Source organism: Perognathus longimembris, chromosome 2 (assembly GCF_023159225.1).
Source record: "Perognathus longimembris pacificus isolate PPM17 chromosome 2, ASM2315922v1, whole genome shotgun sequence".
Classification (NCBI taxonomy): Eukaryota; Metazoa; Chordata; class Mammalia; order Rodentia; family Heteromyidae; genus Perognathus; species Perognathus longimembris.
In genome coordinates, this window is record NC_063162.1 from 59,526,080 (window position 1) to 59,553,665 (window position 27,586).

At 44.7% G+C, this 27,586-nt stretch overlaps 1 protein-coding gene across 1 annotated transcript in view; it reads right to left on the reverse strand.

Moving 5' to 3' along the window:
• Nucleotides 1-27,586, reverse strand: part of Frmpd2 (FERM and PDZ domain containing 2) — a 111,138-nt gene that overhangs the window by 23,176 nt on the left and 60,376 nt on the right. Inside the window, exons 16-20 of the mRNA XM_048336023.1 lie at nt 19,384-19,594; nt 12,651-12,751; nt 10,413-10,505; nt 9,601-9,708; nt 9,403-9,519 (exon numbers count right to left, since the gene is read on the reverse strand). Coding sequence (XP_048191980.1) covers nt 9,403-9,519; nt 9,601-9,708; nt 10,413-10,505; nt 12,651-12,751; nt 19,384-19,594 — 630 coding nt within the window. The remainder of the gene's footprint in view (nt 1-9,402; nt 9,520-9,600; nt 9,709-10,412; nt 10,506-12,650; nt 12,752-19,383; nt 19,595-27,586) is intronic.

Sequence of the window (27,586 nt, forward strand, 5' to 3'; positions counted from 1 at the left end):
GGGAGTCACATGAGTGAGAGTGGACTGGGTATGATTGATGGTGAGTTCCTGGTTTGTTGGGGATTCATCTTGGCCTTAAGGGGGGAAGGGTGAGGAGAGCACTCCCGAGAAGCCCCCTTCCCCCAGCCCTGGGGCAGTGTGGAAGTGAGCCACACCTCCTTCTGGGTCCGGAACCAGAAGGGGTAGCTTTGAGACCATCCCCCACCTTGTGCCAGCGCTCCCTTTTCGCACTGGCTTTGCCCACAGGGCGGTACTATGGGAAGTGATGTTAGCCCATGAGGGAGGTACTTGGGAGCTGCTCTTGGATGGACAAGCTTGCCAGCCTATCGCCAGCTCATGCTCAATCCTTGTCATCACTACTATATTACTGTGAGTCCCTCCCTATTAAATTGGATTGCTCTCCGAAGCGTCTCCTAGATCCGTCTGCGCCTGGCTTCCTTGGTGGGTAAGGAGGGAGGAAAAGGGGATCTCATTTGGCCACGTGCACCTTAGGCTAGCCCATGTCCCTTCACTCCACCTTGGCTGCCTGCTGGTCGGGTGCCCAGGGGAGAGGGTGAAAAGGGAGCACTGATAAGGGAGTAAGCTTAGCATCCCCCGCACCGGGGGAGGTAAATCTAGCCCGGCACTGGTTGGTTTTTGTTGCTGTTGTTTTAAACAATAAATAACTTTTTCTACTGTTTAAAAAGAAGAAGCACGATTAATGGGAAAAGTTTTGGCAGCAGGGGGCGGATTCTGTCGTGGAGGTTGCGGGACGCGGGCGGTGACGCGGGAGGCGGCCAGGACAGTGCTGCGTGGTGTTCGGGGCATGCGTGTGGTCCTTACCCAGTGGCTTCTGTTCACCGACAGATGAAGACACACATACTGTAGAGTTGGAAGTATAGCGGGAGACCCCACGGACACAAAGCAGGGTGCGGACCAAGACATACCCGGCAGCGACGAGAAGTTCGGGTCCACACCGGATTCGGACAAGGGAACCCAGCGCGGCAGAAAGAGGGAACGGGGGAAGCCACCACGACACTTCGCCAACCCCTGAAGGGCCAACCGCGGCACGGGACACACACACAAAGCAGCAAAAGTGAGTCCCCCATAATCCCTTCCCCCAACGGGAGACCCAAGCCCGACAAAGAAGCTATATCTCTCTCCCTCCCCCTCCCCACTCCCGTGGGAACAAAGGACCTCCAAATCAGGCGGGAAGCTCCCATCAGGCGCTGGGAAGCCAGTCTAGCAGGGGAAGGGCGGAACAGCCCCAAGCCCCCAAAGGTTCCTGAACTGGCAGAACCGGCCCCGTCCCCTTCCCAACAGGGGCCGGGGACGGCCGGCAGGGCAAGCCCCACCCGAGGCGCCTAGACCTTGCGGACTCTTACAACTAAAATCACAGGCGCTGGTGGGCAATACCAGCCCAGCAGGGTCACCTGAGCCTGATCTCGTTCCCCCTCCTCGCAGCGGAGGCGAGGTCTGAGGGGGCCAAGCCACACCCGGACAGTCGATCCCACTGGGCCCCACACATACTGCCTCCCCCCCCAACGGACTCGCGGGAGGGCGCAAGCACAACCCAACAACCCAGGGCTCGCTCTGGGAGGCAGACCCCACTAAAGTGCCTGTTGTAGGGGACTCACAGTGCACAGGAGGGCGGGGCCCCGGCGAAAGCGCCCGCTCTGGTAGGCGTGCCCTGCACTGGTGGGCGGGGCCACAGCGACAGCACCTGCTGCCGTAGACACGCCTACACAGAAGGGAGGGAAGATCTACACAGACCTCCAGATGCGCAAATCACAAAGAAACATAACTCAGTTCATCAAAGGACAAGCCAACTCGCCAGCTCCAAAAAGCAGCACGACTGAAGAGGAGATGGAGAATAAAAAAGCAAATGAGGACATGTTAACAGGAATGATCGAAACCGTCAGAAATGAAATCAGAAAACAATTCCAGGAGTTTAGAGCGGAAATCTGGAAGGACACCCAGGAAGCCAAGAAAGAAATGGAAGCAAAACTGGATACAATGCAAGCCTCGTTTAAAGAAATGGAAGCAAAAATGGATACAATGCAAGCCGCCTTTAAAGAAAATCTCCACACCCTGAGAATTGAAATGCATGAAAAAATAGATTTAAAATACAACTCTTTAAAGGAAGAAATTTCCACGATCAGAGCTGATATGACAACCATGAATAGCTCTCTGACATCCATAAACTCCGCAATTGAAACCATAACACAAAGAGTGGACCATATGGAATCCAGAATCTCTCTCCTGGACGATGAAGCAGCTGACAACAACCAGAAAATGACCACACTCCAAGAAAAGGTGAAGCTTCAGGGAAGATTAATCCAGGAACTAATGGACAAAGACAAGAGATATAATCTGCGCATAATTGGAATAGAAGAAGGAGCCGAATATCAGAGCAGAGGGCTTAATCATGTTCTCAATAAAGTTATTGCAGAAAACTTCCCCAATCTCACAGGGGACCCCATCCAGGTAACCGAAGCCTATAGGACACCTGGCAGGCCAGACCCCAGGAAAACCACCCCAAGGCACATAATATTCAAGACTACAGACCTCAAGATTAAAGAGCAAATTCTGAATTCAGCCAAAGCGAAGAAGGAAACTTTTTTCAATGGGAAGAGGATTCGAATAACATGCGACTTATCCACACAAACTTACCAAGCTCGAAGTGAGTGGAAGAACACCATCCAAGTACTTCAGAATAACAATTTACAACCTCGGATCAAATATCCAGCGAAACTGGAGTTCACATTCGAAGGGAGAACCAGATCTTTCCACACCAAAGAGGAGCTAAAGGAGTATGTGAATAAAAAACCAGCCCTACAGCGAATATTAAGAGGGGAAGCCCACCCAACAGAGATCGTAAAAGACACACAGACAGAATCAGAAAGAAACTTCAATAGCCAAAGTCCAGCAGAAAGACCAGCTCACTAAAGACAAGAAGAAAAAAAAAAAAAAACAGGAAAAAACAGCCCAACAAGAAAATGGAAGGAGAAAAAACACCCTTATCCTTGATCTCTTTAAATATAAATGGCTTAAACTCCCCGATCAAGAGGAGCAGACTGGCAGAATGGATCCGCAAACAAAAAGTTGACATCTGCTGTCTACAAGAGACCCACCTTACAGCAAGGGACAAAAACAGGCTTCGAATGAAAGGATGGAGCAAGATCTACCAAGCAAATGCACCCACCAAAACGGCAGGTGTAGCCATTCTGATCTCAGACAAGCTGGATTTCTCTTTAAAGTCCACTCAAAAAGACAAAGAAGGACACTACATATTAATACAAGGAAAAATCCAGAATCAAGACATCACGGTGATAAATGTATACTCACCGAACAAAAGAGGCCTGACATATGTCAAGCAAATTCTCACAGAATTACAGAGCAAGATAGATGCAAACACAATCATAGTGGGTGACTTTAATACTCCTCTCTCTCCAAGAGACAGATCCAACACCCAGAGGATTAGTAAGGAAGCTGAGGACCTAAATAACACCATTTCCCAAATGGATCTAACAGACCTATATAGAACCTTCCACCCTACAGAGACCCAATACACCTTCTTTTCAGCAGCCCATGGATCATATTCCAAAATAGACCACGTCATAGCCCACACAAAGAACCTCAGCAAATACAAAAGTATTGACATCATCCCATGTATTATATCTGATCACAGTGGATTAAAGGTAACCCTCAACAACAAAGGATACCACAGAGCCTATACACACTCTTGGAGGCTAAACCCCACGCTGCTATCCAACACTTGGGCCACAGATCAAATTAAAGATGAAATCAACGAATTCATAAGCCACAATGACAAAGAAAACACATCACAAAGAAACCTATGGGACACAGCTAAGGCAGTACTGAGGGGCAAGATCATTGCACTCAGTACCCACATTAAAAGAATGGAAGCAGAGCAGGTGAATACCCTCACGATGAAACTAAAACAACTGGAGAAACAAGAAATGACAGAATCTAAAACGACTAGGAGGGGAGAGATTACAAAGATTAAAGAAGAGATAAATCTGATTGAAAATAGAAAGACCATTCAACAAATAAATAAGACTAAAAGCTGGTTCTTTGAGAAAATAAACAAAATTGACAGACCCCTTGCAAGACTCACAAAAAAAGAAGAGAAGAGACTCATATTCGTAAAATCAGGGACTCCACAGGAAAAATTACAACAAGTACACACGATATCCAAACAATCATAAGGAGCTATTTCCAAAACCTCTACTCAACAAAAAACAATAATTTTACAGAAATGGATCAATTCTTAGAGAAGTACAAACTGCCCAAACTGAACCAAGAAGAAATAAATCAACTAAATAAACCAATAACTTACGGTGAGATACAGGAGGTAATCAAGAACCTCCCTACTAAGAAAAGCCCAGGCCCAGATGGATTCACCAATGAATTCTACAAAACCTTTAGTGAGGAGCTAATTCCAATACTCCTCAAACTCTTCCGCGAAATAGAAACGGAGGGAGAAATCCCGAACTCATTCTACGAAGCTAATATCATACTCATCCCCAAACCAGGCAAAGATCCAACAAAAAAAGAGAACTACAGACCAATATCACTAATGAACACAGATGCAAAGCTCCTCAATAAAATATTAGCTAACAGGATCCAGAAAGTGATCAAGAATATCATACATCATGACCAAGTAGGCTTCATCCCTCAGTCACAAGGATGGTTCAACATCCGTAAATCAATCAATGTAATTCACCACATAAACAGAACTAAAATCAAGAATCACATTGTTATCTCAGTCGATGCCCAAAAAGCCTTCGACAAAATACAACATCCATACCTATTAAAAGCTTTGGAGATAAGAGGAATAGATGGAACATTCCTCAAAACAATAAAAGCCATATACAACAGACCAACTGCTAATATCATATTAAATGGAGAGAAACTTAAATCATTCCCCCTAAACACAGGAACAAGACAAGGATGCCCACTCTCCCCACTTCTGTTCAACATAGTACTGGAATCCCTAGCCATAGCAATAAGGCAAGAGGAGGACATCAAAGGGATACACATCGGCAAGGAAGAAATCAAGTTATCCCTATTCGCAGACGACATGATCTTATATCTCAAGGACCCAAAAAACTCAGTACCCAAACTCCTACATCTAATAAACCAATTTGGCCAAGTAGCAGGATACAAAATCAATCCACAAAAGTCAGCAGCTTTTCTGTACACCAGCAATAGACAAACAGAAAAGGAAATTATGGAAACAATTCCATTTACAGTAGCCAAAAAAAGAATAAAGTACCTAGGGATCAACTTAACCAAGGACGTGACGGACCTATTCAATGAAAACTACAAAAATCTAATAAGGGAAATCAAAGAAGACACAAGGAGATGGAAAGACCTCCCATGCTCATGGGTAGGCAGAATCAATATAGTGAAAATGGCCATATTGCCCAAATTGTTATACAAATTCAATGCAATACCTATCAAAATCCCAGCCACATTCTTCACTGAAATAGAGAAACCAATCCATAAATTCATATGGAACAGCAAAAAACCTAGAATAGCCAAAGCAATTCTAGGCAAAAAACATAGTGCAGGAGATATCACCATACCAGACTTCAAGCTCTACTACAAGGCCATCATAACAAAAACAGCATGGTATTGGTATAAAAACAGATCGGAAGACCAGTGGATTAGAATTGAAGACCCAGAAATAAAACCGCACTCTTACAGCCAACTGATATTCGACAAAGGAGCTAAAGACATACAATGGAATAAACATAGCCTCTTCAACTACTGGTGCTGGGAGAACTGGGCAGCCATATGCAGAAAACTCAAAGGAGACCCAAGCCTATCACCATGCACCAAGATCAACTCAAAATGGATCAAGGACCTCAACATCAGACCTGAATCCTTGAAACTACTGAAGGACAGAGTAGGAAAGACACTAGAACTTATAGGCACAGGAAGGAACTTCCTGAATAGAGTCCCAGGGGCACAACAAATAGGGGAAAGACTCAACAAATGGGACTACTACAAATTAAAAAGTTTCTGCACAGCTAAGGTCATAGCCACCAAAATAGAAAGACAGCCAACGATATGGGAAAGGATATTTACCAGCACAGCAACAGACAAAGGCCTGATATCTGTCATCTACAGAGAACTCAAAAAACTAAGCCCCTCCAAGCCCAATAAACCTATTAGGAAATGGGCAAAAGAGCTAAAGAGAGACTTCACAAGAGAAGATATAAAAATGGCAAAGAAACACATGAGGAAATGCTCAACATCCCTGCTAGTAAAGGAAATGCAAATAAAAACAACCCTGAGATACCACCTCACCCCAGTTAGAATGGCCTATACTCTGAACTCAGGAAACAACAAATGCTGGAGGGGCTGTGGGGAAAGAGGAACCCTTCTCCATTGTTGGTGGGAGTGCAAATTAGTACAGCCACTTTGGAGAACAGTATGGAGGTTTCTCAAAAAGCTCAATATAGACCTACCCTATGACCCAGCCATACCACTCCTAGGCATCTATCCTAAACAGCAAAACCCAAGATATCAAAAGGACATTTGTACTTCCATGTTTATCGCAGCACAATTCACAATAGCCAAAATTTGGAAACAACCCAGATGCCCCTCCACAGATGAATGGATCCAAAAAATATGGTACTTATACACAATGGAATACTACATAGCGATTAGGAATGGTGAAATATTGTTATTCGCAGGGAAATGGTCAGAACTCGAACAAATAATGTTGAGTGAGACAAGCCTAGAACACAGAAAACAAAGGGGCATGATCTCCCTGATATATGACTGTTAACAAAGGGAGATGGAGAGACAGTAGAGACCAAGTCTGTGAACACTGTATATGTGCTTGATACATTGTATATTGCATATGGGTCTACCTGACCTAGACAAGGGATGGGAAAACAGGTTGTAAGATATCACAAGAAATGTACACACTGCCCTACTATGTAACTGCACCCTCTTTGCACAGCACCTTGTAAAAAAATTTTATGTTCAATTAATAATGAAAAAAATTTAAAAAAAAAAAAAGAAGAAGCACAACACAAAAGACCCACTGAAGTATTTAAACTGAGTTTACTGTATGCCCTGCTGGCTGATCTTGACAGGATTTATCTATCTAGTCCCTGACCTGCGCGATCTAGATTGATCACCTCAGCAGGATTCTAACTAGGTTCAAATTCATGGTGGTCAAGTCTGCACCCAGAAGCCCAGCCAGAGTCACCATGGAAAGCACTTCCTCCATCAGTGACAATTTCCAAAGGACCCTCGACTGTGACAAAGGCTGTGTTCCCAAGGACCTCTGCTGAGAAGCCTGTCATTCCCAGACATTGTGAGGAACCCACTGTCTGGAATTCTTGTAGGAAGCTGAGGTTGAAGATTTGGAGTACCACTTTTTTAAAGCGATTTTTCTTTTTTTTTTCAATTGTTACTATAAAGGTGATTTACATAAGGGTTACAGTTGCATATATATGTGAGGTACCCCTTCCTTTTCTCTCTCCCAGTTTCACATCTCCCCTCCCTCCCACCCGGTCCTCCCCCACACACACAAGTTGTATAGTTCATTTTCAGTAGAGTGTCTAGTGAAGGAATTTTTTATGCCTCTTCCCCATCACAGCAGGCCATTCTCAAACTACACTGATTTGTGATCAGCTGTATTATGTTTCCTGACAAAACAAGGAGTGGATTTAGTACTTCTATTGGTGTAGAATGTGCAAGAAAATGCTGTTGTATCTAACAGTGAGTCTGAGGTCAGTACAGTGAAAGTGTGGGGGCTGGCCACTAGAACAGCTGGGACAGCTCTGACCATAGGGTGAGAGGTACCCTCTATTTCCACTCCACCCATCTCTCCATTCCCAACGCCATAGCTGGATCTGGGCAGCTGCAATGCCTGGGAAGGCCACCAGGGAGTGATGTGCACATGAGTGAGAGAATGAAGGTGGAGGGTTTTGCCCCAGTGCATGGCAAGTGGATAGTCTATGATCAGACTAGAGTTTGCAGGCACTGTCCTGAAGTTTACAAACCCCCCAACCAAAAGGCATGAGTGGTCCTGCGTAATGAAAGAATGAGGATATCAGCCTCCCCTTATTTCTCCATCCAAATCCTAAAACTCCCCAAATCAATATAATGATACCATTCTTTTAGCAGTAGTAAACTCCCCAAATCAATATAATGATACCATTCTTTTAGCAGTAGTTGCTCTCTTCTTATCTAAAGGATAAAGAAAAATACCTTCAAAAAACAAAATCTATATTCATGGGGATCTGTAGCCCACCCTACATGCCAACTGAGAACTAAGTAAGAACAGTACCAGGTGCCAGTAGCTCATACCTGTAATCCTAGCTACTGGAGAGGTTGAGATCTGAGGATCGAGGTTCCAAACCAGCCCTGGCAAGCAAGTCCATGAGTCTATTATCTCTGATTAAGTGTCAAAAAAAAAAAAAGCTGGAAGTAAGTAAAGCTGTAGTTGAAGTGGTAGAGTGTTCCCCTTGAGCAAAAAAGCTAAGGGACAGCGGGGACAGTGCTTAGGACCTGCATTCAAGCCCAGGACAGGTGCACGGAGAGAGAGAGAGAGAAAAGCACATCTTCTGCGCTAATTCTGCTCCAAGGTTTAAGGTCACAGTTAGTGTTTGTCGCCTTCCCAGGGGGACAAGAGATTGCTCCAGCTAAGTCCAAACCATAGAAATCTCATCTTCAATTGGCATTGGGTAACAATAAAAATGTCATGCAAAGTGAATGAGCCAAAGCACTTATAGTGGGTGTGCCCAGACTTGCCTGGTTAATGTGAAAATAGCAATCTTTTCTGTCAGAGGATATCACCATCGTAACTATTTCTAGTTCTAGGTTCTTCCAGATTCTAGCTAAACCCCATTTGCCCATTAAGCTTGCCTGAAAATGTGTAAATGTTAGTTCCTCCCCTCTACTGGTATCAAATTCTAGCCAGGCACAAGCAGAGTGTGAACCTGAGCTTGGCCAACCTGAGTAGAGGGGCAAGGCCCACTGTGAGAGACAAAAGAGAGCAGCCAGCCTGCTCCTCGAGTTTGCTGGCCTGGCTGGTTGGTGGCACACCTCCTGCATAAGTAAACTTTGCCTTACTGAGCTCCTAATACATTAATGTCGTTATTCTTACATGACACCCCAATATCCTGAGGCATTTCTAACATTGATGAACAGGTAGAACCGGTTGCGGCCTTTCACCAGAACATACCATTATAAAGCCTGTTCTATCAACAGTGTTCCCCAAGGCATTGATTTGTACAATGACATTGCCACTTTGCAACCACCAGGAGGCTAGCAACATAAAAAACCTTCATGGAGCTCATTATCCCATGGCAATCAGACTCCTGAAATCAGACAATGCTGCTGAGTTTCTGGAAACAGGTTAAATCGTACCTTTGGACTGAGAAATGATTAATTCTATTTTGTCAGGGGAATTTTGAATCATTCTGACAGCCATGTTGAAAGTGAAGCCCTCCAAGCTGATATGATTCAAGGCCAGTATCTGCCCTCCTGGAAAAAATAAGACATCTCAATAATTCCACCAAGAAAACAAGAAAAGGATTCTTTTAAACAGGAATTTACGAAGATTACCTGGCTTCATCTTTTTAGTTTTTTCTGCTGGTCCCCCTGGAATAATAGAAGATATGAAAATTCCAGGGTTCACTTGGCCTTCATCTTCTCCTTCATTAATGACAAAACCTATGATCAAGATAGTTAATAAGATCATGCTTAATGGCTCTGCAGTTCAGAGAATTTAAGCAGTTTGAGGTCACACAGCTCCCAGTGGCATTGCCATTTGGATGTGAGTGGATTGCTCCCTTTAGCCATTAGATTGCCAGAAAAAGTAGTGTTCACTTTAGCAACCATGGCTAAAGCTAAAGATGCAGCCCAACAATTTGAACTAGATTTTATTCCAGGACAGAATCAGAGATAGGAAGGAGATTGTTTTTAATGAAGTATTCCATCTTGTTTCATGTATCTTGTTTCTTAGTGATTTTAGGGTGTTTTTTTAAAAAAATATGATCAATATTAAAAGGTGAGAAAGTTTGTCTATTCCTCACCATCACTGAGAATCTACATATACTAGAGAAATATTTTCCCATGCTACTGAGGACCTACATCGGGGCTTACAAGGAAGCCTTTGTCTCAAAAGTCCCATTGCTCTTATAGGACACTTCATGAGAGAAAGAGAGAGAAAAGAGGGAGGAGGAGGAGAAGGAAGAAAAGGAGGAGGAGGAAGAGGAGAGGGAGGGGGAGGAGGAGGAGATCACTGAAAAAAAAGAAGACAAATTGGGAGAGGAGGTCAGAAAGGGGTAGTAGAAAAGTTGAAAGGAAAAAGCAGCATCAGACTCCCCAGCTGCTTATCAGGGCAGATGGATGTCACCTGCAGAGGGCACTCTTACCAAAACCATGGTGTGGATCACGGTTCAGTGCCACATGAATGATTTCTTGACCGTGGTCTGTTGTAAAACTCTTTCTTCTGTTTTTCTGCGGCCCTAGAGGTGGAGTCAAAGCACAATTATGCCTTTCTTCCCAGGTTATTAATTTTTAAAAAGTAGAGAACAATAACACACATGTGCAAACACACACACACACACACACACACACATCCAAAAGCAAACATAGCTCATACAGAAGCTCCCAACAGCAGTGTGATGGGTCACTGAGCACACACTTCCAGGAGCCCACTGGGCCACTGTGAGTCAAGTTTTGAACTGTCAAAGCAGAGGCCAGCCCAGAGCAGGTGTTTTAGTTATGCCTTTTTTTTTTTTTAACCAATCCTGGGGCTTGAACTCAGGGCCTGAGCACTGTCCTTGGCTTCTTTTTGCCCAAGGCTAGCACTCTACCACAGCATCACTTCTGCTTTTTCTATATATGTGGTGCTGAGGAATCGGTCCCAGGGCTTCATATGTGCAAGGCAAGCACTTTAACACTAGGCCATATTCCCAGCCCTAGTTTTTGCCTTTTTTTCTCTCCTGTATTGGTCTTCGAACAAGATGAAAGATAAGCAGGATGTGTTTGCTCGCAGTGACAATTTAAACTAAATACAGAGATGAGACAACAAAATTTTCTTCAGTTGGCTCCCCACAAGACTATGTCGAAGGCTTGAGGGCCAGCCTCTGGTGTGCTGGTGCTAACGTCTTAGGGCTTGAACTCAGGACCTGAACGTTTTTCCTTAACTTTTTCACTAAAAGCTGGCATCTAGACCTCATCCTCTGGCTTTTTGCTGGTTAATTGGAGTTAAGAGTCTTGGATTTATCTGCCCAGACTAGCTTTGAACTGCAGTCCTCAGCTCTCAGCCACCTGTGTAGTTAGGATTACAGGTATGAGCCTCTGGCTCCCAGCCTTTTTTGAGAGCATTTGGAAGGAGTTCCTGAGACGCCAGCCTCTCCCTCCCTCACACTTTGCTTAGCAGCTGCCGTGAGTGGCTAGGCTTTCTCCAACATGGGCTACCACCATTGTGTCCTGTGCCACCCCAGGCCCAAAGCAACAGGGCCAAGTGGCCATAGTATTGAACTTCTAAAACTGTGAGCCAAAATAACTCCTCTTTTTTTAAAACAATTTTTATTGTTGTTACTATAAAGGTGATGTACAGAAGGGTTACAGTTATACCAGCTGGGTAAAGAGTTCATTTCTTTTTGGACAATATCACCCACCCCTTGTGGTCTCCCAGTTTTTTCCTCTTTTTTTCTCAAATTTTTATTATCAAACTGATGTACAGAGAGGTTACAGTTTCATACATTAGGCATTGGATACATTTCTTGTACTGTTTGTTACCTTGTCCCTCATACCCCCCTTTTCTCCTCTTTTTTAAGTTGACTTGTTGCAAGTATGTTATTACAGTAACCACAAGTTGACTCATACGTGCATCTACCTGTCAGGGTGATAGGGGCCAGCAGCTCAACCTGGCAGGATGAGGATCTACCACCATAACTGTTTTACACACACACACACACACACACACACACACACACACACACACACACACACACGACCACGAAAACTGCAGACTGGTAACAAAAAAATAGTTGCCTGGTGGTATAGAGCCAGCCCCCAGATCTGGTACTTGTCAAGTGTACATATTTTCCCTAACTGTGGAGTCTTCTTTGTTCTTATTTTCAACTGAGAACTCGCCAGGAGGAGAAGGTTATCTTCCCTGTGCACATTTTCTGGGGAACACAGAGATATGTTTTGGTCCTGTGAGGAGAAGCTTGATGCTAACAGATGGGATATTTTTCTAAACACACCACTCCTCAGTGGGTCTTCCTTATGGCAGAGCCCTGGGAATCACCTGGCCAAGCCAGTCCCTCTTCATACACCAGCCAGAGCCAAATATTGATTAGGACCACTCTTTCCTACCCTATGAAGTTTGAGAATAATTTCAAAAAGCAAAAAGATTGTGAATAGCCAGGCATCAATGTCTTATGCATACAATCCCACCAACTTAGGAGGAGTTCAAAGTGAGCCCAGTCAGGAAAATCATGAGACTCAGTACACAGGCTCAAGTCCTAGGACCAGCACCAAAACAAAAAATATATAATAATTATTTAGATTGGAAAGAAAACTGAAGTAGTAGTAATAGATTTAAAGCAAGCACCCCATCTAAGGTTTATTTAACCCTACATTGGTTTGTTCCCTACCTGCATAGACTCTCTGAGCAAGTGGCTTAGAGAGAAGGCCACAGGTCATTGGCTTCTGGATCAAACAGCTGGTGTCTGGCTGCTCCCAGTCAGTGTGGGGGCTGCAAGAAACGGTAACAAGTTAGATAAGGCCTCTTCATGGCAAATCTTGGGTACCTGTGTGTATGTGCATGGCCTGGGGAGGAAATCCCTGGGCCCAGCCATCCAGTTGATCCACAGTCCTCCCCACTGGGGGCTGATCTGGTCATGGGAGGTGAGTGAGGAGGGATGGGCTCACTGCAGTCACCCAGACCTCATCAGAACCTTCCATTTCCCCCTTTGCATAGGATATGCAAATTCTCAAGACCTCCCATTTCCTCAACTGTGAGATAGAAATGATCCAGGCTTCTGATAGCATCCACAGCAAGCCAAAACCATGAAGTATAGGGTCTTTATGTTTGTATGCGTGCTCTTGCTTCTAGCTGAAGGTCCTTAGCAGGTGCTCCAACATCCCACACCTGCTGTGTCCCACTAAAGGCAGACTTGAACACACACACTCACACACACTGAGATCAGGAAACATTCGTGTAGGCACACATGGTTAAAGGTATAGAGCTGTGAACTGGATGTGGTTTGTCCCCCAAAGGTTCATGTAGTGGACACTTGGTCCATAGTGGAGTGATGCTGAGGTGGTAGATCCTTTAAGAGGTGGAGCTCAAGGGTGAGGAGTCAAGTCACAGAGACACCACCTTTGCAAAGGATGAAGTAGTCCCCTGAGAGTGAGTAGTAAAAAAGCAAGACTCATCCCCTGCCTCAGGGGGTTCTTGTCCTCTTCTGAGAGCCCTCCTTTTTACATGCATCCCTGCCATAGTGCCAGTTACCAAGCGTTAAAGCAGCATGGGCCTCACCAGATCACCACTAAGCCTTTGGACTTTCAACCTTCAAAACTATGTGCCAGCTAGACGTGTGTGTGTGTGTGTGCGTGTGTGTGTGTGTGTGTGTGTGTGTGTGTGTGTGTGTGTGTGTGTACTAGTACTAGGACTTGAATTCAAGGCTTTGGCATTATTCCTTAGCTTTTTGCTGAAGGTTAGTACTCAACCATTTGAGCCACTTTGGACTTTTGGGTGAATTAGAGATAAGTCTCAAAGACTTTATACTGCTTGAGTTGGCTTCAAATCATAATGCTTAGATCTCAGTCTCCTAAGTAGTTTGGATTATGGTTGTGAACTTCTGTGCCCAGCTTAAACCTTTCTTTTAAGGTACCCAACCTTCTTCTGTTACAGCAACAGAAACATACTAATACATGCTAACAGACTAGTAAGTAAAAAATGTTGTATGTAGAAGAGAATGATGAATCAAGGGTCAGCTCGAATACTAACGGGCTATATTCAAAAATGAACAAGTCGAGAACAAGCAAGAAGAAGAGATAGAAAGCTACTGATGCTGAGAGCCCTGGAAAAAAAAGCCAGCATTGGACCTCAAGGCTGGTCAGTTGCCTGGTCAGAGTCCCCAACACTAATGAAGCCCCTCCCAGACCACAACTTAGGCATATAGGCTGTGGCAGGGGACCATGTTGTTATTTCCTGGAAGCAGTGATGGGAGCATGTAGCCATCTTCCTCATAGGGAAGAGCAGAGCTGGTAAGGAGAAGAGCAGAGAAGCTCTTTGCTCTTAGGGAGGAGCATCCTTCTACCTTTTTTCCTGCTCTGTCCTGCATCACAGCAAATCCAACTCAAGTTGATGGAGAATCCCACGGCAGCAAGGTGGGGGGACAGTCTGGACATGCAAGGTGGTGAGGACAGAATGCTGAGTCAGACATGTGCCTGTCCTATGACTGTCCCAGCCTACCAAAGATAGAGCTATCCATCTTCCCAGCCCACAGGAATGCTAAGTAGGAGGTGATTGGTAGAGTGCTTATGGGTTCAAAGGAAGATGTCCCAGCAGTCTGGGAGGAGCTGACCAAGGCTCTGAGGATGAGGGAGCATGTGAAGAAAAGCAAGGGGTTACCCCATCACCAGGTTTCTGTGGCTCCTGTGATCTTGCCACACAGGCAGCCAACTCTCGGTTGTTGAAAAGCCATTAACTGCCAGTTACACAAGGACAAAAAGTGTATGGCACTACATACTATATAAGGTAGTTAGATGAGTCAGATACATAGTCAGATATAGAATGGTGGAGGCAAGGGCCTGGACAAAGAAGAATGGGGAGGTGGTGCTGAATGGGACACTTTTAACATGGCAAGAAGAGGTCTGAGGATGGGTGATGAAAAGGGTTCTTCAACAACGTAAATGTACAAAATGCCATTGAATTACACTCTTAAAAGTGTTAAGGGGGACTGGGGATATGGCCTAGTGGCAAGAGTGCCTGCCTCATATACATGAGGCCCTGGGTTCGATTCCCCAGCACCACATATACAGAAAATGGCCAGAAGTGGCGCTGTGGCTCAAGTGGCAGAGTGCTAGCCTTGAGCAAAGAGAATCCAGGGACAGTGCTCAGGCCCAGAGTCCAAGCCCCAGGACTGGCCAAAAAAAAAAAAAAAAAAAGTGTTAAGGACCCTGCCAGTGGCAATTCACTTCTATAATCCAGCTATTCAGGAGGCTGAGATCTGAAGATCATGGTTCAAAGCCAGCCTGACCATGAAATCCCATGAACCTCTTCTGTCCATTTTACCACCAAAAAACTCAAGTGGTATCCTTGAGCAAAAAGGTTCAAGGACAGTACTCAGGTCCTTAGTTCAAGCCCCAATACCAGCACACACACAGAAAGAAAAGTTGGGATGGTACATTTTATGGATTATGTACTTGACCACAGTTTCAAAATCTTTTACATTGAAAACCTTTAAAAATCCATTTACTGAAAGTCTCTTCATTCTGTCCTCAGAGCTGAAGATAGAAATGATACATGGCTATTCTTAGGAATTTCAGTGCTCAGCAGAAGAATAAAAGTTTGTGCCTGCCAGGGGGAAAGGGACATAGGGCAGGGGCCTGTCCTAAATACAGCCAGTGGATGAGTCACCTCCTGACTGAGGAAGTCAGTCAGGACAGTTTTCAGAGGAGAGTGACAGGAAGAGGGGGGCGGCTACTTGGGAGAAGGAGAGGGCAGTAGGTGTATTTGTTGTTACCAATAACATATTTGTTCTAAGAAGCACTGAGTAAGTCAATGTAGTGAATGGCACTGGGGATGGGACTCTCTCTCTTCTGGGGGTCTCACCTTCCCTTCCTGGCTCCTGCCTGCCCTGAGCACATACCCCAAGCACCAAGTCCCCAGCATGGCCTGCTCTTTCTACCCTTTCTCACCACCTGTGCTTACTTACAAGTACTAGCTAGCAGGGACTATGTCTGTCCTGCTCAGCACCTAACCAGGGCTTACATACAGTAGGTGCTTAGCTGATTTTTCTAATAAAACAAATGAGACTTGTCCATGGCTCTCCTCTCTTGCCTCTACTAATGAAAATTAAGACCTGATTTCCCATCACCAGTGTGACCCTCTCCAGTGTTCACTCACAAAAGATCCAGAATACTGCACCTGTGTTATACTGAGTGATGGACCCATCCTGCTCCTGTAACAGGCAGTGTGTCCCCACATCCCTGAGAGATCCAGGAAGAGCACCAAAATCAGGATCCTCACTGTGGTCTACCTGTATTTAGCATTTATAATATACCTAAATTCCCACACCACCCCCAGTGGAATGGGTGTCACTGCTGACACCACTAGACAGATGAGGAAATGAGGCCAACATATCAAATACCTGTGTCATGATCACATGGCAGTGAACAGCAAAGCAAGTATTGGTAATGCACCTGCAGGGCCCAGGGGCCTAGGGGATATAGGCCACACAGACTCAGCTCCTCAGCTAAGTCAGAAGAGAGCTCCCTGCTGCATCATTTTCCCACATGCCAAACCAGAAGTACTCAGAGCCTCATTCTCTCATCCATGTCACCAAGATCAGCAGTACCTGGTGGACATGCCCTTTAACAGGTGCTTATAGGAGGCCTTCTGTACATGTCTCAGTGGAATGGAGACCTGCTGGCACCAGCTAACGTCTGTCCCCAACCTCCAATCACCCCATGCTCACTCCTTCTCCCTGACCTCTCCCCCACAAAACCCCACTCATACTTAAGTCATTGTCTTGGAAAAGGCAAGTCCTAGGTTTCCCCTTATTCCTAAGATTCACTTGTGGCCTCTTCAGTGAGTTATTATGAGTTGTGATCATTGGGCATTTGTAGACTAACATGGATATAATCAACATGTGATGACTGAGTTTCCTGGGGAAAGCAGGCTGCCATGTAGCTCCACAAAGCTTAGACCCACCTTGCAGGACCCCAACCTGTCACTGAAGTCCATTCATCCTCAGGAAGGATGCTTCACTGTCAGCACATTGTTCCATGAGGTTGGCTAAGTGCTCATTTCCCACCAAAGGCTCATGTGCTAAAGTCTCGGTCCCTGACTCTGAAGCTCCGAGGACAGAGGTAGAAGAACCTTTAAGAAGTAGGAAGGGCCTGATGGGAGGTTGTATTCGCCAGACTTAGCATCACATTCACAAATACCTGACAGAATCAATTTGAGGGAGGAGGATTTACTTTGGCTCACAGTTTTAGAGGCATCAGTCTGTGATGGTTAACTCCTTTGAGATTCTGACCCATGGTGAGACAGAATATCACAGTGGTTAGAGCATGGCAGAGTCTGTTCACCTAATAGTGAACAGTAAGTAGATAGTAGAAGGAAAGAATCAGGGACAAGACACAGCTTCCATGGGCCCACTCTTATTGCTTTGCTTCCCCTGCTCACCCCCTCCTCCAAAACTTTCTAAAACCCCTCAAATAGAACCACCAGCTAGGGAATACAACTTTCTAATGCATGAACTTTTGGGAGCTTTTTATCCAAACTATATCAGAAGTCTAAAGTCAGTGTGCTCATGAAATGAAAGAGGATATTAGGACCCTAGTCCCTTCGTCTCCCTGCCCCACCTTCCAGAAAAAGAACTGGCTTTTTCCACCACCTGCCCCTGCCATGATGTGCCTCACCATAGGCCCAAGAAGAACCAGGGCCCTTTGACCATGAATTGAAACCTACAAACTGGTCGTCAAAGTTAGCCTTTCCTCTTTTGGAGCTGATTATCTTGGTTATTTTGTTACAATAACACAAGTGTCTATAGTTGCTTTGCCACCAATCTCCTCCCAATATAGTCAAGCCTTCTTCATGCTGCATCTCTAGTGAGGTTCTACATGGCATTACAGGGCTTCAAGAGCCCAGCAAGAGATTTTTTTCTCTTCTTTCTTCTTCTTCCTTCTTTTTCCTCCCCTCCCCCTCCCTCTACCCCTCCTCCACATCCTTTTCCTTCTCCTCCTCCACATCCTTTTCCTCCTCCTCCTCCTCCTCCTCCTCCTCCTCCTCCTCCTCCTCCTCCTCCTCCTCCTCCTCCTCCTCCTCCTCCTCCTCCTTCTCCTCCTCCTTCTCTTCTCCCTCCTCTTCTCTTGAACTCCAGAGGCTCAAGCCTGTAACCCAAGCTATTCAGGAGACTGAGATCTGAGGGTCACAGTTCAAAGCCAGCCTATGCAGGGAAGTTTATGAGATTCTTATCTCCAATTAACTACCAAAAACCCAGAAATGGAATTGTGGCTCAAGTGACAGAGCAATCCTGAGTTCAAGAGGAGAGGGGACTACTAGGGTGCAGTGTATCCCAGCCACTGAGACCAGGGATCTGAGCATGTGAGGAAAGGTGTGCTAGACCTTCCAAACCAATCCAAGAGGACAGCCATGCTCCCAGTCAACACCAAATTGCAGCAGACGAATGCCCCAACTAAGTTCTACCTAGTTTTGTAACCCAGAATACTGAAATGAGATAACAAAATGATTGATTGGTGGCAATAAATGATAGAACAGTTTTGCTTCCCCAATATTGATTGACTTGGCAATGCACAGTGAATCCTATTTGCATCCAGAGAATTCAGGCAACCATTTTCTCCAAATGACTCTTAGGAATTTACATATATGCATGGATTTTAATTCAAATGAATCATCTATACACTCTTATTGGAGCAGATGTTTAGCTCATACAAAAAAAAAAAACCAGGCCTCAGTCATCTGTTGCCTGGGAATCTGTTCTATTTATACAACTTGCAATGTCAGTGTAATCCAAGTTCTGGGCTATTTTTAAATGTCAGGAACAGTGTTTTATAATGAAAAGTTGCATTTGTCAGCTTGTTGTTTCATATACAAATTTGAATGACAATCAGTCTACCCCATAGAATGGTATCAAGGTTAGGAATCTTGTCTTTTAAGGTTCAACTGCTTGTGTTTGAGTCATACCCTCAATTTTCCTTCCCGTAAAATGGGGAGAATAGTAATAATTTTTAAAAGCTACCCAGGGCTGTACAGGTTAAATCAGTTCATGTGCACAAGTACCTAGATTAGTATCTGGCTTCTAATAATTCCAAACAGACTTATTGTAACTTCTTTACGTTGTCCTCTGCAATTCCCACTACACTTAGTTTTTGGTTTTGTGTTGTATTGTTTGGGGTTTGTTGTTTTTGAGGTTTCTTGTTTTTTTCACCAAAAGGAAAGAGAGAAATTTTCCCCATAGCCTAGACCAAGCCCAGGGCTGGCCTACAATAACACTGGGTATAGTTGGCAGTGACTCAAGGATGCTATACTCCCCTTAGGAGTCACATCCATTAGCCAGCTGCTTCAGGTACAGATGGATCCAGTGCAGCAAGTGCCTGCTGGGCTGGGCTCAGAGAAAAGATGAAACCTACCTGCCTCCAATTCCTGCTGTCCCAGTTTGCTTGCTGATCTCCATGTTGAAGTTGTCCAGCCATGGGTTAAGCGGGCCTCCCATGGGCTTCTGCCACCTGGGTACAAACAACTCGTTTTCTGAGTGTGATAGTCTCTGAATCCATGTGAGAGGCGTGGCCTGGGTCTGGTGTGCAGGACTCAGATTGGTCATTTGCAGAAACTTGTCCTGGTCTGAAGGGAGAAGTGAGGAAACAGACACACACACACACACACACACATACACACACACACACACACACAATGACACTGGTCCACTTCCCCTGCAGGTGAGCAATATTCTCCCATTCTCAGCTCTCCTCTCCCAGCTTTCTCTGCACTACCAGGCCTGTTATTTTATTTTATTTTTTAGCCTCATATCAACTAGGAGAGTTCTGTGATTAGCTCTGGGAATGCAAGTCATCCTAATTAACACTTGCTAATGAAAGACACTTCAGAAACCTAAGAAGAGGCAAGATGATCCCTTTCCTATAGCTGACAAAACCAGGAGCCAGGAGCCTGTTCCCCAGGGCACAGCCACAGTATGCCTGGAGACCCATTGGGCAGAACACCAGATAAAATTAGCTTGCATATTCAGGCTTGCATCTGCATTTATAGATCTTTTCTCACAGTGGGACTTATAACAAACAGGATTTTACATCTCCTATCTCTACATGGTTTAGTTTGTCCTGGTCACAAGTCTGCACTTAAGAACCTATTTCCTGAAATACATGTATGTATTAGACAGGGCAGCCCCCATCTCTCCTTCCCTGCAGAAAATTTAATAAGTTACTCTGGTCAGATCTTGAGACCACAGATATCCCTCATACCTGTGAATGACCACTTCACTGCTTATAGAATTCATTTAATAATTGGGCAATTGAGTGGTTCACACTTGTAATCCTAGCTACTCAAGAGGCTAAGATCTGAGGGTCATGATTTGAAGTCAGCCTGGGCAGGAAAGCCCATAACACTCTTATCTACCAATTAAGTATATATTTTTAAAAAGTCAGAGTGGAGCTATGGCTCAAGTGGTAGAGTGCTACCCTTGAGAACAAAAGCTAAAGGATCATACCCAGGCCCTGAGTTCAAGCCCCAAGATTGAGACCAAAAACAAACAAACCAAAATGGTATTTGATCAATAGATTACTAAAGTGAATAGAGAGCACACAAAGCCAATTTTGTATTGTGAGCTCCCTGCTTAAAACTAGGAAGGAAAGACCTAAGGGCAGGGTGCTCAGCAGCATGTTTTGTCTATGTGTGTTTTTATGTGTTTATAAATGCACGTGATTGTGTGTGTGTGTGTATGTGTGTGTGTTTTCTATGTCTATGTACATGGTGTCTATGTGGGAGTGTGTATGTAGGAAGTGGCATGGTGTGGGGATGTTTATAGCCATAGTGTATGTGATATGAGTGTGTGCATGTGTGTATATGTATGTGTGCCCATGTATTACTGTATGGTACTCTCCATAGGAGGGAGTTGGTGGCACCTCAAGAAATGTCCTACAACAGTATCTGCTTCGCTGCCAGGGCTGTGTCTACTAAAATATCTAGCCTTTAAAAGAAAAAACACCTTTTTTCTGGGCGCTAGTGGCTCATGTCTGTAATCTTGGATATTCAGGAGGTTGAGATCTGCGAATCACAGTTTAAAGCCAACCCAAGCAAGAGAGTCTCCAAAACTCATCTCCAATTAACCACCAAACAAATCCAGAAGTGGAGCTGTAGAGTGGTATAGCATTAGCCTTGAGAAAAAAAAGCCAAGCAAGAACAGGAGGCCTTGAATTCAAGCCCCAATACCAGCACCAAAAAAAGAAAGAAGAGAGCCAGGAACCAGTGGCTCATACCTGTAATCCTAGCTATTCAGGAGGCTGAGATCTGAGGATCATAGTTTGAAGCCAGCCCAAGCAGGAAAGTTCAGTTAGCCACCAGAAAACAAGAAGTGGCACTGTGGCTCAAAATGGTAGAGAAAAAAAACCCAGGGATAGCACACAGGCCTTGAGTTTAAGTCCCACAACTGACAAGAAGAGGAGGGGGAGGGGAAGGGAAGGGAAAGGGGAGGAGGAGGGGGAAGAGGAGGAGGGGGGGAAGGGGGGAGGAGGAGGAGGAAGAAGCGGATGAGGAAGAGGAAGAAGAAGAGGAGAGGAAGAGAAAAAAGAGGACAGGGGAAGGAAGAAAAAAGAAACAGAGAGAAAGAGAAGGTAGGAGGAAGGAAGGAAGGAAGGAAGGAAGGAAGGAAGGAAGGAAGGAAGGAAGGAAGGAAGGAAGGAAGGAAGGAAGAAGAGAAGGAAGGAAGGAAGAGAGGGAGGGAGGGAGGGAGGGAGGGAGGGAGGGAGGGAGGGAGGGAGGGAGGGAGGGAGGGAGGGAGGGAGGAAGGGAAAAGAAACCTTTTCAAACATTTTGTCTAAGGGCTGGGAATATGGCCTAGTGGCAAGAATGCTTGCCTCATATACATGAAGCCCTGGGTTCAATTCCTCAGCACCACATATATAGGAAAGGCCAGAAGAGGCACTGTGGCTCAAGTGGCAGAGTGCTAGCCTTGAGCAAAAAGAAGCCAGGGACAGTGCTCAGGCCCTGAGTCCAAGCCCCAGGACTGGCAAAAAAAAAAAAAAAATTGTCTAAATGAGGACACTATGGTCCCATGGCTTGCTTACTGTAGGCAGAAAGGAATGGAAGGATGGAAGCAATCTGAATATGACCTGCAGGTTTCCACAAATGTCCTAGAGCCTTACACTGGGGCTTGGGTCTGTTCAGAAACAGCCATGGTAACAGCTGGTATTACTGAACACATCTTATGTGACAATCTAGTGGGAGGCAGATTGTCTACATTTTCTTCCTTCGTCCTCACCTACTCACTCAGAAAAATACTGTACTCATTTTACAGATGAGGGAACTAGAGACTAAGGGAGAATTGAAATTTCATTCCTGGTCCCAGGACCAGTAAGCGGTAGAGCAGGATTTCTACTGGAGTCTGCTGACTCCACAGTCCATGACAGACTATGGGTATGTTGAAGACACTGACCAAACAGCAGCTCAGCCAGCACACAACAGCACACCCAGCCTTGTGACCTCTGGGGCCTGACCACACAGTGGCCTTGGAGTTACTCATGGTGGATACTAATACCCGTGCAGAAATTCTAGGCAGAGACATTGAGATAGGTCCTGTCCAAGTAGGTTGAATGGTTTGGAGCAAGGCTGTAGAGAGCCTGGGGTTCTGGGATAGAAGGTGTAGAAAGAAGTGGAGGACTTGGGCTTTGGGAGGGATGGTGTGGTCATCAGGAAGCTGGAGAGTGCTGGGGAGTGAGGAGGAAGCTCAGGGCACAGGACTAGGCCTGCATGTGTGGTCAAGAGAGGAGATCACAGGGGTGAAGCCCTTAGCATCAGACCACCTGAGGCAAGGTGTGGATGGGGCTGTGGGCTGGTGCTCTTACCAGACTTTGACTGTATGGGACACCACTGGATCAACCAGGGAGGGGAGGGGAGATTTGCTAGTAAGAAGAAGAGCCCAGAGCTGATGTTCAGGAACAGAAGGAAGGGTTACCAAGCATATCCCCAAGCTACCGGCACATCAAAAACAGCACACAGTGTCTGTTCCCTGACTTTGGATGACTTACAGAGTAAATGTGGCTTTGGTAAAATAGCTGATGACTATCTGAATCTATCTGGATATCAAGGGCTCAGATCCAAGTCAGTTACAGTAGCCCAGCCCATAGGAGACAGGCGCAAGGACGCAGGGAAAGGGTACCAGGCAAGGTAATGGATAGCTCAGTGCACATCCACCCAGTACTGCACAGCCAGGAGCCAATCAGAAAGGATTGAGAAGCCCATGGGGTCCTCTCGGCAGCTTTCTGCATTTAGTCCTGAAATTGTATACTTGTAAAAAAAAAAAGTCTCAGTGATTGTTCTTTCTCCCCAGAAAACCAAATATAACTATGCAATAATCTGCTTGTTGAGACAATTCACAGAAGAATGACACTGAGAAACATTTGGAAAATGTTCAACTTCCCAACCATCAAAATAAATCACAATATAACACAAAATAAATCAACAATAGGAGGTTGTTTTCACAAAGATGCACAGGAGAGTGGCTAGGCTGGATGCCAAGGGGCCCAAACACAGCCCATCAAAGTTCCCTAGCTCTCAGATCCAGTCACTGTACTTTCAGCATCTAGTTTAACAAAGTGACGTAAACTCTAAAACGTATTCCTTTACTGATGCCTACTGTGATACTATTTGCAAAAAGCAAACTAAACATTAAAAGGGAGGAATGATTAAATATCTGTGTTTCCACATAAAAAAAACCTGTTCAGCCATCCATCCCTCCACTGCCATCGACACACCTACCCATCCATACACCTACCCATCCATCCTCCCACAGACACCCCTACACCACTTACCCATCCATCCCTCTACTGCCACTCACAGATTCATTCGTCCATCCACTCATCCATACACACACACCTAGACCCACCTACCCACCCATCCACCTACACACCTACCCATTTATCCTCCCACCCACCCATCCATCCATTCACATACATGCCTACACCCACCTACCCGCCCATCCCGCCACCATACACACACACACACATACACACACACACACACACACACATCTATCCATTCATCCACTCACCCACCAGTCCATCCATCTATACACACACACCCCTACATCTACCTACCCATCCATCCCTTCACTACCACACACACACTCACCCATCTACCCAGTCATCTACTCACCCACCATTCAGTCCATACATACACACACTCCTACAGCTATCTACCCATCCATCCCTCTACCACCACTCACACACTCACCTACCCCCCCACCCCACCTATCCACCCATATGCCCAATCAGAAAAAAAATGCACTAAGTAGTCCCATTTATCCCATCTCTATTTTGTAACAGAGGAGCAGTGAACAATATGGAATGTTATACTGGATTCTGAGGAATTTCCCGTCTATCTCAGATTGGAGACAGACATACACACAAATAACAATGACAGGTTAGAAGACAGAAGTCTAAAAAAAAAAAAAAAAAAAAAAAAACACAAGGCATGGTCCACTCTACCTGGGAAAGAGTCACCCAGGGACAGCCAAGGGTGACAGCCAATCAGGAAAGCCTACAAGAAGTTATCCTCAACGAGGGAGAGATGGGCTGATCTGTGGTCTATGCCTAGAAGGAGTTTTGGCACAAAATCATAGGTGGCAGTTGTTAAGCACAAAGACCCTGGAACCTGAGACCTGCAGGTGTGTTAACAGCCAGCAGGATGGCATGTAGAACAGTTGGAGAGCAGAAGGAAGAGTCTGGGCATGAATGGAATCAAGGCTGGGACCAGATCTCATGTAGGGTTCCATGGGTCATCCTCTGATGATGGGGGCCATCTCTGCAGACAGCACAGAGCCATTGAGTGGGCCTAGTTCTTTTGCAAGGGCTTTCAAAGGCAGAGGGAAGGACAAGTACAGAAGATGTGAGCTTCAGCATGAAACTTGTCTGACAGCATGTCAGAGGATGGGAAAGAGGGTGCAGATCCCAGGTCCTTCCAGCAACAGAACAAAGATCCTGTCAGGAGCTCAAGTCTTGGATGCTCTGAGAAGGAAGACAGGTTAGAGGCAGCCAGATGGCTGCCACACACCATCATAAAAATGCTGTGTGCAGGAACTTCTCACGTGAAAGTTCCAAAATGGCACAGTTAATAGTCTGCATGAATCCTTAAGTATAAATGAATATTCGATTCTTGAAAATTCCTAAAAACATTTCATTTGAGGAAACAGCATACAATGAGAAAAATAGACTTCATAAGACTAATTTCTCAGTGAGCTCATGGGAGTCTGTATAAATATTTTATCAGCATTGAAATCAGGCAATTAAAGTAATATTGATGGTGTTTGATGCATAGAATCTCAGCCATAGCAGGTAGATTGAATATAATTAATTTGCATTTATCATTTCCAGTTCCTTGGAAGTATCTTAGAAGCAACAACTTTGGGTTTCAGTAAACATTTGTTTGTTTGTTTTGTTGCAAATAGTGTGCTACCTTTCCTCCCTGTGTGTGGTTCTGTGTCTGAAAACTCAGCGATAGTGTTTTTCCCTGGTCACACTTGATTTTGGCTTTTTGCTGGTTAACTGATAAGAATCTCACAGACTTTTCTGCCTGGGCTGGCTTTGAACCATGATGCTTCCTGATTAGCTAGGATTACAGGGCCCCAGGCCAGCTCTGGGAATGCAGTGACCCAGCTCCCACGGTCATTGGCCAGTACTGATCCAAACCCCACAGGCAGAGACCATTGTTGCTATCCACAATGCACACTGGATGCCAGGCATCCAGCACAGTGTTCAGATGAGCACAGTGTGGATCAGAGAGGACATGAGCTGCCCAAAGGCACACAGCAAACATTCCTCTGAGTCTGTGTATTCCATAGGTCACATTTTTACCCAGTGCTTTTCTAACTTTTGGGTACATTTAAGTCAGCTGCATGCTTTTTCAAATATGGATTTCATTTCACTAGATATAGGTAGAGCCTGAGATTCTCTACCCTTAGTTGAGCTCCCAGGTGAGGTGTGCACACTGCAGGGCCCACAGCCCCCTTCTGAATATGGAGTGTGGAAGGCTATACTTTTACTGTTCCTTCGTATAATAGGAAAAGGAATGCTGAGAGAACAATGGTGACTGTGATAAGGTTAACACTGTAATCTGGCTCAGTGGCCCTAAAAGACAGACTCTGGCCAGTTATGAAAAGCTAGGTACCAGGGGTAAAGTGTCAGGCTCTGGGCCCTGAGAGCCACAAGTTCAAGTGTCAGCTCACCAACTAAGCAGGCTGGCCTTTCACATCACTCCTCCAAGCCCCAGTTTGTTCTCCCACCCAGGAAAAATGTTGCAGATTCCTGCTTTCCAGGGTTGTTTGAGAATAACAGTATGACAAAAAGTGTATTTCTATCGTAAATGAGATAATTCATGTATGCCTAATTATCTCATAATACCAGGAAAATAGCAATAGCAATATGGTATCTAGAATTTCCTACATACTCAATAAATAGTAACTAATCTTCTACAAACATTGGTCTCTTTCCTAATTGTATCAATTACAGATGTTCATTCCTGAAATTTTGGTAAGTACTAAAAAAACATAAAGAGAAAACAATCAGGTTTGTATGTTTAACTCACAAAGTAATAGCAAGTTATATTATGGTGTTGTGCATTTCTGTATTCTTCCTTTCCTGTTTTACAACATGATTATACCAGTGCTATCCATGCATTTAGCATGTGTGACTATTTAAACATAAGCCAGTGCTAATGGCTCATGCTTATAATCCTAGCTACTCAAGAAGCTGAGATACAAGGATCGCAGTTCAAAGCCAGCCTAAACAGGAAAGTCTATGAGACTCTTATTAGTTTACCAGAAAAACTTCAGAGGTAAAGCTGTAGCTCAAGTGGTAGAGCGCCACTCTTGAGTCAAAAAGCCAAGGGGCCCCAAGCAAGGGGCCCTGAACTTAAGCCCCAGTACCAGCACAAAAATAAATGAATAAATAAATGTAAAATGAATTACTGAAATTCAAACAGAATGAAAGATTTACTTTCTTGCGCATGCTTGTCACCTTTCAAATGTTCCATAGGCACCTGCTATGGGGGGATCCACACTGGAGGATGGAGAACTTTATATAATCAAGGTCCCATCTGACAGTGCTGAAGATGGCCTCATGGCTGCCTTTCCTCTCCTAGCCTTGAATCATGTACACAGTGTCACATGTCCTCCTCCTCCAAAAACTACTTTTATTGTATACAGATGTGCTGTGAGTTAACTAGTCTTCTATTTCAGGATACTTAGGGTGCTACCAAATGTGATAACTGAACAACACAGGTATCACTTCATGTATGTTCATACCTATTGGCTCAGGATAAATATTCATCTACAAAGAAAATATGGGGCCAGAAAGACAGAGACACATACACACATATGTATATATATATATATATATATGTATATGTACGTGTGCATATATTATATATGCATGTGTACACATGTGTGCACGTGTGTTCTATGTACATGTGTGCATATACCTGTATATATGCATGTACATATGTAAGTATATGTATGCATATAATCAAAAGGTTCCATTTATATTATATGCGTATAATATATATATATATGTGAGTGTATATATATATCCTACATCTTGCACTCTGGGA